Here is a 12233-nt window from a genome sequence, read left to right on the forward strand (position 1 = left end):
ATGCTCTCTTCAAATTCATACTTCACCAGTTTTGAAAGTCCGACAGATGTTTGAACCTAGATCAAGCTCGTTAAAAGACTGAAGACTTTCAGTAAGTGGCTTTATCTGAACGACTAGCAGCTCATAGCGATGGCGAGCATTATGACTCAAAAAATACATAGATTGTTTAAATCCAAGTGAAGTACATGGTTGTGCTAAGTTGTTGTTAGATATATACACTTCAATGCCTTATGACTAGTTTCTGCTTCAGACTAACGAAAGTATAGATACTCCATTTTGGATATTTTATATTTTTTGTCTTCAGCCAATTGTCGCAACGCCACAAGTAAAGTTTAAAAAAAAAAAATAATCATTTGCATCACGACTTACTTTCATCAATCAAATATATCATCCTGTAAATAAAGTATGTTCAAGTTGTTGGGTAAAACTACATTAAAAGCAGCCTCCTTGCGCTCACAGGCACTACTATCCAACTACCCCAAGATCCTCACGAAGCCAGTCATATCACCTACTTTTCAAAGTCTACGAAGCTTATTTATTCAAACATCAGATACACCTAACGACCATGCGTTGAAGTTCCTTCCATCTATGAAGATATTAGAAGAGAATGAAACTCGTGAATATTTAAGCGGGAGAGAGGCGCATTCGTCGCCTCTTGCAGTTAAGCTATTTAGCGTTGATGGAATAAAGTCCATCATGTTTGGTTCAAATTTTATCACCATTGAAAAAAGTCCTCAAATTGAGTGGCAATTACTAAAGCCGGAAATATTTTCAATCCTTACTGAATACTTGACCAACGGCTTGCCTGTGGTCAACATTGACGGTGAGGATGCAGAGTTGGCGAGCGACGTCGCATTTAATGAAGATGACGATGAGGTAGTGTCGATGATTAAAGAATTGATCTTTACGAGAATACGTCCAGCGATACAAGACGATGGCGGTGATATTGAATTTGTGGATTTCAGAGAGTCTGATGGAACCGTCTACCTCAAGTTGAAAGGAGCTTGTAGGACCTGCGACTCTAGCTCAGTCACGTTAAAAAATGGTATTGAAAGCATGTTAAAGCATTACATCGAAGAAGTGCAGTCAGTTGAGCCTATTGAGGAGATGGCAGAAGCTGCGCCAACAATGGCCAATGTCTCACCTCGTAGCAGGGAATAGAATCTCTGACATGTTTTCTATGACAGTATATAGACAATGAAACGTAACAAAGTTCCCTAAAATTAATCGCCTATGTAGACTATAAAAGAGAAAGAGCATTCACTCCAGTTTATTTAGCTCTTCTTGTAGCTTGGGAGCGGTTGAGTCATCACTGACCCTTGTCCAACAAAAGGTCCATTTCCAGTATGTGTCGCATTTGCAACTTGCTTCCCTGGTCGTTCAATATTTGGTGCAGCACCGGCATTAAACATACCTTGAGCTCCAAGAATGTAGGGATTTGGATGATATCCATAATAATAAGGCATGAATGGTTGGTATGTATAGTATTGCATGCCCCCTCCCGAGCTGGCATGTACAAATGCTGGAGTCTTTGGTGACGGCAATGAAAAATCAGGAGACAAACCTAAGCTAGAATTAGCCACCGGTGGTGCAGGTGGTAAAGGGAAAGATTTTTGGCTGGAGTTTGGCTTTTGGATAGCAAAAGACGACTGAATAACCATGGGGTTGAAATTGTCCACATGGACAAGCTTGTTATTGGTCATTAAAATGGCTCTAATTGCCATTTTAAATGTCTCGTAGAATATAAACCCAATCCGACCTGCCTTTTGCTCTTCGCCATCAATCGAATCCTCATCCTGGTAGAAGTGGGGCTTTATGATTTTTGCCGACTTGATTGATCCAAATTGCTTCCAAAACGATTCCCATGTGACATCGTCATTGTTGAAAACCAGTGAGAAATTGTTTACATACAAATTTGTCTCTTGATAGTTGACATTCCTAATGAATGCATTGATAGTGTATATGGGATTGGGATAGCTTATTACCACTGGCAGTTGCTTGGAACTCAATAGACTTGGATTAAATGATAGGTAGTACTGGTTAGTTTGTGAAAACAAGTAATGATTATGCTTATGCTGAGCCACTGTCACAGACAACTTACGATTCATCACCACCGGTTTTGACTCGTTTCCGTTTGCATTTCCGTTTGCGTTACCGGTAGATTTTCTTTCATTCACATTATCACCACTTGAATCTCTGTCAAGACTAGAACTATCATCATCATAATCCTCTTCCATCAAGGAAGGTAAATTTTTCATATCCAAAGCCATAACCTCATCCCATAGCAATTCATTCAAATAATACAAGACACGAAAGGTATTCTCCATAAAGTTGCTAGTAGATTTGAATCTGATATATCCAAAGTCAAAAAGATGTAAATTGGGTGAAGCATCGCCTTTGTCAACAATAGGAAAATAAATTGATTCAATGTTGTTGCCAAACATCTTAATCTTGTGCAAGAACCGTTCAAACTTGTCCTTTGTCAAATCATGCGGTAAAAAGTTGATCAAGTTCTCCAAAATGATTAAACTGAAATTGTCATTGGTGTTCCTTGATATATTTAAACTGGGGTGGAATCTTGTTAATGATGTCGACGATGATGACGTTGACACAGAAGTAGTACCCAGTGATGCACTGCTACTGCGACGTGAGGCAAAATTGTTGGAAATACCAGCTCCAGGAGGCAAGGATGAACGTTCTCGCTTGTTGATATATTTGTTCAAAAATAATGGAATATCGGGATTGTCATGGAATGCATTTGGTGTTTGCTTGCTGAGTCTATCAATCAACATATCAACATCCAAGTAGTTTGCAAACTTAACAATAGCAAATACAGATGAATTTGAGCTGGAGTGGAGTGGTAATCCGTTGCTACCGTTACTGCCATTATTGCTTGTTGACTCGTTGTTGAATAATCTGATGTCTTGCAATGATTTGAAATGACAATTGTCATTCAAATACTGACACAACTTGCGGTGCTTTTTTAATCTTTCACTTGATGCTAGTTCTGATGATGTTTCCAGCGTAAACTTGTTATCGTCGCACACCAAGTCGCTTGATAAATTCTTGATGAAAAGTACACCTGGATGCGAGACAAATTTCGAATAATCCAATTCAAACTTTACACCTTCATCATGGAGGCGATAGATTAAATCTTCCAAGTGTGTCTTTGACTTGAATCCGATTGACAACGTCTTGAACAGGACTCGTTCTGATGATGAGTTCAATTGTGGTTGCAGTTGGTCAAACTCTTCCTCATTTATTGACAATTTTGAAAACTGTGACACCATGTGCTCAACTTTGTTTTGAGCCCTTGCACTGCTCACATAGATTTTCAAACTTATAGGGAAATAGCAAGACCCCCCACCTTCAGATTCAGTCTCAGCAAATATATGGTTATTTAAACAGTCGATCAAATCTTGTTGTGGCTGCTGATCGTGTTGGGAGCTAGCGCTGCTATCTCCATCCTCCAGTGATTCAGATGTATACTCCTGTTTAGTCAATCGGAATACGTCTCCCTTCTTGCGTGGAATGTTGTTTTTATAAAAGTGTTCGTTTTGCTTCTCATTAAAATTGTCGCCAAGTGTCCCTGAGGAGAACTTAGACATCGAGTTGTCTGATTTAATGTATGCATCAAAACTGGACTTTTTAAAATATGGATATGATTTCATACTTACGGTAAGTGTCGTGCGCTGTTGAGTGTGAATGAGTTGATTTTAATTTTGATTTTGATTGCTACGTGGTCGATTGGAATCCCTTGTTCTGGAATAGTGAATTTGTAAATCCTTAATTTGCTGATAAATGTAGGATATTGTCTTTTTTTAAAAGAAAAGAAAGAATGTCAGGGTAGTTTTCCTTCTTCTTAAGGGTAATTATATTTTGGAAAGCTGAAAAGACTTTATTAAATAGATGATGCAGCAGGGGCTAAAATTACGAGGAGGAGTTTTGCTTTTTGTCTCTTTGTCTTTTTTTTTTTTTCTCCTTTTCTCTTTTTCTCTCTCTCGCTTAAAAATAAAAAGCGGCAATTGACACAAAAATATGCAAAATCAATCAAATATCAAATAGAAAAGAAACTCAACTTCTTTTATTCATTTGGAAAAAAATAGATATACCTCCCAGGACAAAAGTAATAATAATTCAATATTAATAACTTTTGTATAGATGATGCTCGTCCGTGTATTGTGTGATACGCTTTCTAGTGTCATGCAAGGTTTACCACGGAGAAACACGAGTTGGTTGACAAAGGGTATGGTGCTTTGAATCTTTTTTTTTTTTTTATTTTATTTTAATTTTGTGGAGTAGTCAGGTTCTTCAGCTGAAACTTTCGTTTAGATTTGATGATGAATTTAAACTGAAGCAGGATCCAAACACTGGTATTGTGTACTACCTCTGCAATTACCCAGCTTATAAGGCTTTTATGTGGTAAAAAGACTGAAGGGGGAGAGGGGGGAGGCAAAAAGATGTATATTTAATAATAATAACCCCAGGGATGAAAAAATATTTTATTGTTTAGATTTATCTTTTTTGTTCCAAGCTTTTTCTTTTAATTAAATAAAGCACACGGAAATTGTTGAATATGTTTCTTTGTTTGGAATATAAACCTAAACTTTGAAGTGTTGGTAATCGTATTACAGCAACGATGCTAATTTCTTGTCAAATGGGGTTGAAAAAAAGGAATCAAGGTTTAGGCTGACTTCAAAACTGTCTGACTTTGTTGAATGCTGGGTTCTGGATGAGCTAAATTAAAATTTCCCGGTATCAGTGAAGAAAAGAAAAGAAAAGTAAGAAAGAAAGCAAGACAATAATCTTTTGTTGGAGGAGATGGGGGGGTCGTGGTTTCTTTAATTTTCTTGAAGTTTCTGAATAAATCCAAAGGGCGAATCCGCTTATGTTGTGGACCTAATATTATTTTAAAAAGACTTTTGGTTTTGGTTTTTATTTTGGTCTTTGAGGAGATTATAATAATAATAATAATAATAATAATAATAATAATAATAATAATGTATACGCTGCACTGGATTTTAGTGGGTTTTTTAAGAAAAGTGAAAAAGGTTTGAGACAGCAACCCGCTATGGGCCGTTGTGTGCACTCAATCCTTGTTTTCACGTTTGTTCTACAAAAGAAAACAGCAACGATTATTCATGACATTCCCATCGAAATAGTATCAATAGCAAGCTTTGGATTGGCTATTGTTTCCTTTTGAATGTGAGGCACTGAAACTTTGCCGGTCATTTCCATTGGAGTTTCCCCAAAATTGGTGTTCTGCTTTTGTATCATCATTTATATTATATATATATATAACTGCAAAAGGAATATATGTATATATATGCTACATACAAAAAAGTAAAATGCATTCTTCTACCCAGACCAATCAATCAATCAATCAAACAACCAATCAATCATGGAAAAATGTTTTAAGAAAATGGACAAAGTGTTTTATATGGCTCAAGATGGTTCTTTTATCCAGCTTTCTGAACTTGTCACAATCTTGAACCATATTTATATTCACTTTTGTGCTTTTACTATATGTTGGTGCTGACGCAAAATCTTGTGTCATGCATGAGCTAGTGAATTATCTCGTTTAATACTGTACTTCTGGCCTATTATCTCAGTGTAAACTATTTTAAAATAGTGGTGAAATTGTTGCGTTTCCTGACAGCTTACGCTATCGAGCTGTAATTATCCTTGCTTTTGCTTTATGAGTAGTGATATCCTTTCTCAACCAAATAAAGATGTGCTTGCTTTCCTTGTTCTCTAATATGGCTCTATTTTTAAATTCTTTGGAACCACAGAGTTCTAGAAGTGGTACAGTCATGAGATTCACGTGACTGTTGAGAAATTTTACATTTTGATCTCTGATTCAGAAAAAATTGTAGCACCAAACTCTGCAAAATAACAGCCAACACCCAAATACAGCAATGTCACATCATATTGTAGAAGAAATCTCAATTGGTGATCTGGAATACACAATAGTCGTAACATACAATCACAACTACAATAAAAATGCCCCCATCACGATATATATCAACCAACAACAAAACCAATTGATGGGTGACTACATCTACACTATACAAGATTCATCGACTTTTATAAATAGTGTTGACGAGAGCGAGCAGTTGAGACTGCTAAATCAACAGCTAGCTTCAAAATATAAGGTACCGATTTACTTGAATATCAACACTACAGGCAAATTTTCCAATGTGGATATGTTTCAAACGATCACTGGTTTGATTAATAGAGAGGAACAGCAATCGAATATTCAAATACGAGAATAAAGAACCGCCTGGCATTCATCTTCAACAAAACTTTACTAGATACAAAGTGTTCTAATTTAAACTATGTACAAGTTAATAAATAAAATTGCAAAAACTTAAAGTTAACACACATTTCCAATCTGTCTTTCTAGTCCATTTGGCAAATGCTTTTCTAACCTAAGCCACCGTATTGAGCACAATCGCCTCTGAATAGGCTTTTGATAATTCGTTTATTAACAATTGTATCATCAACAACCGTATCGACATGTTCAGGAAACACTCGCCCATACCAGATAAAGTCATGGCTAGTGGTGCATTCTTTGGGATAGTACAACACATTCCCAGCAAATGCATGGCCTCCAATATGAGTGATTTCACCAACGTAGGCACCATTGCCGATTGACTTGGCAGTTAAGACATCGTTAAACTTGTTGACTAATAATGGACCAAGTATGCCACATCTAATATCTCTTTTGGCATGGCTACAGATTACAATCAAGTCCTTTTCGAGATGCCATTCTTGGAAATTTGCATCATTGACTTTGATTTTGGTTGACAGTCTAGTTGTTGATGTATTCAGAGACTTGACAAAGGGGTTAAATATTTCAATTTCTTCTCTGTCTTCACTAGTCAAGTACTTGAACATAAATTGGGCAGTATGAGCAATATTGAATTTAACAATCTTCATCTCGGGATAAATGAATACCAATTGATCGCCATCGTTTTGGTTTACATCAAACTGGCGCAAAATCTCATCATTATTGTGTAATACAATACTTGAAATCAATGTCCTTAACCCCAATGGTACTTTAAAACGTAGTTTCTGAACCTCATAAGCCAATGTTCCCGGCCAAGTCTCAACTTTGGACTCAAATTCTTCCATTCGGTTATGGTTTGTAGTAAGCACCATCACATGTTTGCTTGGCACTGCTCCACTCTTGTCGAGATTTTGTTCGAAATTGACCTGTTTGCCAGGTGGGAAATGTTGTTGACAAAATTCACAGTCTTTTTGAGTTGAGATTGTGGGATTGATTAATTTCCAATTGATTCGAGAGGAGACAGCAACGGTGGAAAAAGAAGTGGAAGTGGGAGTGGCATTAGTAATAGTGCTGTTGAACCTTCTCTGTAGTATTCGTGAAATCATATTCTAGTTAAAAAAGTGGACCTAAGCAAGGGTTCGTGTTCACATTATCAGTTGCAAATGTATTTTTATATACTTACTGATATATATGTATAAGTGTTGAGTTTGCGCAAAGGAAGAAAAAAATAAAAAAAAAAAAGAAATTAAAAACAAATAATCAGAGATATGTCAATAGAATCGGATCGAATATCCGAATTTCAATGATAAAACCCACGCCTAATTCCCACACAACATTGTAACTGTTAGAGAGAGAGCGAGAGAGAGAGAGAGCAGTCTTTGTGTTCTTATTTCCAAATAGTATTAAACATCAGACGAGCTTTCTTCTCCAGTAATTATGTATATACTATTAAAGAAGAGAATTTGAGACCATAATGTATAATTCATAAAACTTACAAACTGCATTGATAAAATAACAACAATTTTACAATATTTTTTTTTAAAAAAAATAAACTAGACATGTAGTCTAACAAAACAAACAGTAATAAAAGACATTACACTGAGGTTTTGCCAAAGTGTTGGACTCAATAACGCAAGGAAAATGTCTCTGTATAATTAACACCTTCCTTTAGCAAATTTCAACCTCTACCTATCGCTAAAGAACGTTGGCCACCTATCGCTATAGATATAGTGAGTAGTTGCCCCCTTAGTGAATGGTTTAGACTATATCCTCATTGTTGTATCAGAAGGAAAAGTTTAGGCCACACGAGTGGCATTGTCTTCCGATATTCAACACCTATCGTCATCATTTGAAGAGGAACAGTTTTTGAATACCAGAAAAAAAAAGACATGTCAAACTTAAACAAAACCTTCCCTTCGAAAACAATCAGAAATCAATTTGATCATTTCCAAAAAGAAAAGAAAAGGAGTAGTAGTCTCTGTTGGAGGTATGATGTTCCTGGTCACATGATTTTAATTATTGTGTATTAGAATGGTTTTATGCATGTTTTGAGTCAGATCAATTATAGCTAGCCCTTTCACGGAAATTCGTTCATTCTCAACAACTCAGAAGGTTTGGTTTGGTTTGGTTCTTTAGGATTTCCCCTATTTGGGTGTCAGAATAGAAAGGTAAATATTCTTGATTCATATAAAAGAGAAACTATAAATTGAGAGGAAAAGATCTACCTTTATACTTCAAAAGCTCTAGTAAAGGTTTAGTAACTAAAACATATTTTAGTCTTAAAATATTTGTTCTAAAACACTTTAGCATTTAATACGAGTTTCAGAATATATATCCTACTTCCTGACATTGGAAATGTGGCAATAATAGGTTTAAATGGAATATATGTCAACAAAAGATGTTTACTAACATGGAACTTCGTTTATCCCAAACAGGTAAAGGTAAGAGTTAAGGAGTATGTTTACTGGAATTATGAAATTACTTAATAAAGCAATGAATATGGAATACCAACTAGATTGAACGATAGCTAATTGTTTAGAGAAAACGGCCTTATCCTAAAGAAGGAATTTGAGTTTGAGTTTGTTTGTATTTAAAGCTTAAGTGATTAGGAAGATCAGGAAAGTGCTCCTTGATATTTGAATTACGTAATATTATTTAAGAACATGGAAATCCCCAGAGGCTGCAAATTGTGATTATATAGAACTTAACTTAACTTAGTTTTAGTTTTGATGGATTATATTTGTTCATAATAAATACATACTTCAGCTAGTTACATTTCAATCACCGTTAAAACCACTCGTAAATCAGTTTAACACGCACTTCCATCTATTTATTATCTGCCATAGTTAGCTACGTCTTCCACACCAACACACTTAAATGTGTAATAAGCAAATGAGAGGAAAAAGAGAATTTTTAAGACTTTACTTCTGTCCTCCTTTTCATATGTTTGGGTAAATAAAGTGGTTGGTCCACTCGCCACAAATGCTTTTTTCAAAGAGTTACCCATTTTCATCAATGCTCAATTGTGTTTTTGATCAAATATCTATGCAAAAAAAGTAAAGAATATTCTCCTATATGTCAAATTCATAACATAAACAGATCTTGTCTTCTGATTGAAAATATGTTTTGGCCGAAACACTCTAGCTTATCTCACCTTTTCACAGTATACTGTTCCCGTCTTCATTTGTAATTTCATTAGTAACCGGAGATCAACTATCCATATTAGGAAATTACTAAAACCGCTCATCCCACCTTTTCACAATATACTGTTCCCGTCTTTATTTGTAATTTCATTAGTAACCGGAGATCAACTATCCATATTAGGAAATTACTAAAACCGCTCATCTCGGTTCTTAAAAAAATAATATTTCCTTTTTTAATCAAACAGACCGAGAGAGAAAGAGCTGAAGTTTATTTTTTCTGTCAGATTACGTGAGATTAGCCACACCTCTTACTAATTTTTCATTTCTGTGGTTTTGCATTAACCAAATGATACATAATTCAACTCAACTCTTTGCATTATAAATACAGCTCAAACAGAACCCACAATTAGAACCTCAATCACATCCCAATACCAATTCTAATCAAAATATTACAGTAACAACAATGACAAAAGCCACAATTCAATCATCCAACTTGTTCAAACCAATTAAGGTTGGAAACGCTATAATTCAAAATAGAATTGCCCACTTACCAACCACTAGAAACAGAGCACACCCAGGTGACCATATCCCCACAGACTTGGAGAAAAAATATTACACTGATAGAGCTAAATCTGGCGCATTATTAATTACTGAAGCTACAATTGCTACTCCCAAATTAGGATGGTACCCCAATGTCCCTGGTATTTGGAATGAAAAACAAGCTTTGGGATGGAAAGAAATTGTTGATTCTGTCCATGCTGCTGGGGGTAAAATTGCGGTTCAATTGTGGGGATTGGGTAGAGTTGCTAGTGGTGCATTGTTGAAATCGCAAGGTTACGATTTTGTTGGTGTTAGTGACGTTTACGAACATGAAAAATCAGAAAAGGAAGCTATTGAGGCAGGTAACCCACTTCGTCCATTTACAACTGAAGAAATTGAAGATTTGGTTCAAAATGAATATCCAAATGCAGTTAAATTGGCCCTTGACGTTGCTGGATTTGATTTCGTTGAGTTGCATTTTGCCAATGGTTACATTGCTAATCAATTCTTGCACCCAAAGATCAACACTAGAACCGACAAGTATGGAGGTGACTCAATTGAAAACAGAGCCAGATTTATCTTGGAAGCATTTGACAATGTCTTTAAAGTAGCTGATGCACAACAAGTTGGTGTTCGATTTTCACCAGCAAATGTGTTTCAAGAACCGGGAATCAACCCATCAAGCAAACAAGATTACATATACATTCTTAAAGAATTGCAAAAGAGAGCCGACAAGGGCAACCAATTGGCATTCATTGACTTGGTTGATGGTGTGTACGACGTTGATGATGTCCAATCACCAGCAAACGTAAACTACTTTTACGATTTTTGGAAGGGTATAATTTTAAAAGGAGGAAACTACACCGAAGATAAAAATGATGGATGGAAAAAAATCGTTCAAGACGCCGATGCCAATGACCGTACCTTGGTTGGGTTCGGCAGACATTTTATTGCCAATCCAGATCTTCCACAAAGAATTAAGCAGGGCAAGGACTTGAATGAATATGATAGATCCACATTTTATACCACGTATGACCACGGATATAATACTTATCCTGAATACGGCGAGACTAGAGATGCTGACCCTGAAGCAAAGATCATTCCTAAACCATTAGTTCATTAAGAAATTGACTGGGAGTAAGAGTATACATAGAGAAAGAAATTTAATAGAGATTTTATAGTTTCCAATTATTGAGAAATTTTTTTGATTTTATGCTGCTGCGTATTCTTTACTTTTGTCTATTTTTTTTGCATCCAAAATGCATCAAGGTGCATAATCTAACACCTTCACTAAACTTCATATTCCTTACAATATATTCCTTTTTTTTAGTACTTAACCATTTGGATATCCCCCAAGAGGAGCTTTTATATATAGGCATTTATCAAAACTCTTTTTATTCTACTAATCAATTAAGCAATGGGTCTTGTTTTGTCAATACCTTTTGCCGTTTTTGCATTTGGTGGTTCCGACAGCGATGGTAGAGAAGAGGGTCATAGTGCAAGAAAGAACACTAGGAGCAAAGCTAAATACCGATCTCGTCATAATCGCGGATCGCCGACATCAACTTATGTTGCTGGTCCAACTGAGTCATTATTTCTAAACACGGGCATACACAACCAAACTTTATTCGGTAATAATACGTTGCCAGACACAGAACCCAAAGATAGTGTGAATTTAGGATTTATTTTGGGGCCAGTTTTTGGTGTGCTTTTTTTGATTTTAATTATTGCTATTTTTTGGTGCCATAAACTAGTCAAAAAACAACAACGACAAGCTACTGCTGCTCCTGCTGCTGGTCAGAATCAGGATCCTCCACCTTATCTTCAACGCAATCCTCAAGATGTCAATTCTTTTGAACCTCCCACAAGTAAATTGCCGCTTCCAGAGAAAGCCCATTTAAAAGTGGAGGATGTTGAAACTCTTGTTGAGGGGGAATATGATAAAGAGTTTGAATATCATGAGGTTAGTGACTTGGAGTCAGCAAGAACAAAGTATTGAGTAATTGAGCTAAAGCTAATACACAATTTATATAATTGTCAAGGAATTTATATGTCAAATGCATATGACCTGTTTAACAATATTAGAAGAGTAGTATTAGAGATGCATATTCACCATGCTGAAAAAGGTGGACCTTAAAAGTTGAACTGAGATTCCAATTGAAACACTATGCTTATGGGTTTCCTTTTTTAAGGTTGGTAGAACCATTAGGAGACATCTTGCACAAAGGGCTGAGCCTGGTGACTTTTTTTTTAAGGAT

The 12233-nt window shown here is 35.9% G+C and overlaps 5 protein-coding genes and 1 pseudogene across 6 annotated transcripts; 4 read left to right on the forward strand and 2 right to left on the reverse strand. All coding sequences in view use genetic code 12, as the record gives it.

Moving 5' to 3' along the window:
• Window positions 1–405: 405 nt before the first annotated feature.
• Window positions 406–1161, forward strand: CANMA_003594 (uncharacterized protein; the record flags this gene model as incomplete). Its single annotated transcript, XM_051815783.1, has 1 exon — window positions 406–1161. One exon carries the CDS (start codon window positions 406–408, stop codon window positions 1159–1161), a length of 756 nt encoding a protein of 251 aa, XP_051670799.1.
• A 113-nt stretch (window positions 1162–1274) lies between these two features.
• CANMA_003595 (uncharacterized protein) lies at window positions 1275–3671 on the reverse strand (the record flags this gene model as incomplete). The annotated part of the gene is made up of 1 exon (XM_051815786.1): window positions 1275–3671. The coding sequence occupies one exon, from the start codon at window positions 3669–3671 to the stop codon at window positions 1275–1277; it is 2397 nt and encodes a 798-aa protein (XP_051670800.1).
• A 2247-nt stretch (window positions 3672–5918) lies between these two features.
• Window positions 5919–6275, forward strand: CANMA_003596 (uncharacterized protein; the record flags this gene model as incomplete). The annotated part of the gene is made up of 1 exon (XM_051815787.1): window positions 5919–6275. One exon carries the CDS (start codon window positions 5919–5921, stop codon window positions 6273–6275), a length of 357 nt encoding a protein of 118 aa, XP_051670801.1.
• A 151-nt stretch (window positions 6276–6426) lies between these two features.
• Window positions 6427–7398, reverse strand: CANMA_003597 (annotated as a pseudogene). The gene has a single exon. A coding segment is annotated over exon 1 (972 nt).
• Window positions 7399–9898: 2500 nt separating this feature from the next.
• On the forward strand, window positions 9899–11098 carry CANMA_003598 (uncharacterized protein; the record flags this gene model as incomplete). The annotated part of the gene is made up of 1 exon (XM_051815788.1): window positions 9899–11098. One exon carries the CDS (start codon window positions 9899–9901, stop codon window positions 11096–11098), a length of 1200 nt encoding a protein of 399 aa, XP_051670802.1.
• A 294-nt stretch (window positions 11099–11392) lies between these two features.
• CANMA_003599 (uncharacterized protein) lies at window positions 11393–11974 on the forward strand (the record flags this gene model as incomplete). Its single annotated transcript, XM_051815789.1, has 1 exon — window positions 11393–11974. One exon carries the CDS (start codon window positions 11393–11395, stop codon window positions 11972–11974), a length of 582 nt encoding a protein of 193 aa, XP_051670803.1.
• Window positions 11975–12233: the final 259 nt, after the last annotated feature.

This window comes from Candida margitis, assembly GCF_024628925.1.
Source record: "Candida margitis strain CBS 14175 chromosome Unknown scaffold109, whole genome shotgun sequence".
In the NCBI taxonomy this organism is placed as follows: Eukaryota; Fungi; Ascomycota; class Pichiomycetes; order Serinales; family Debaryomycetaceae; genus Lodderomyces; species Lodderomyces margitis.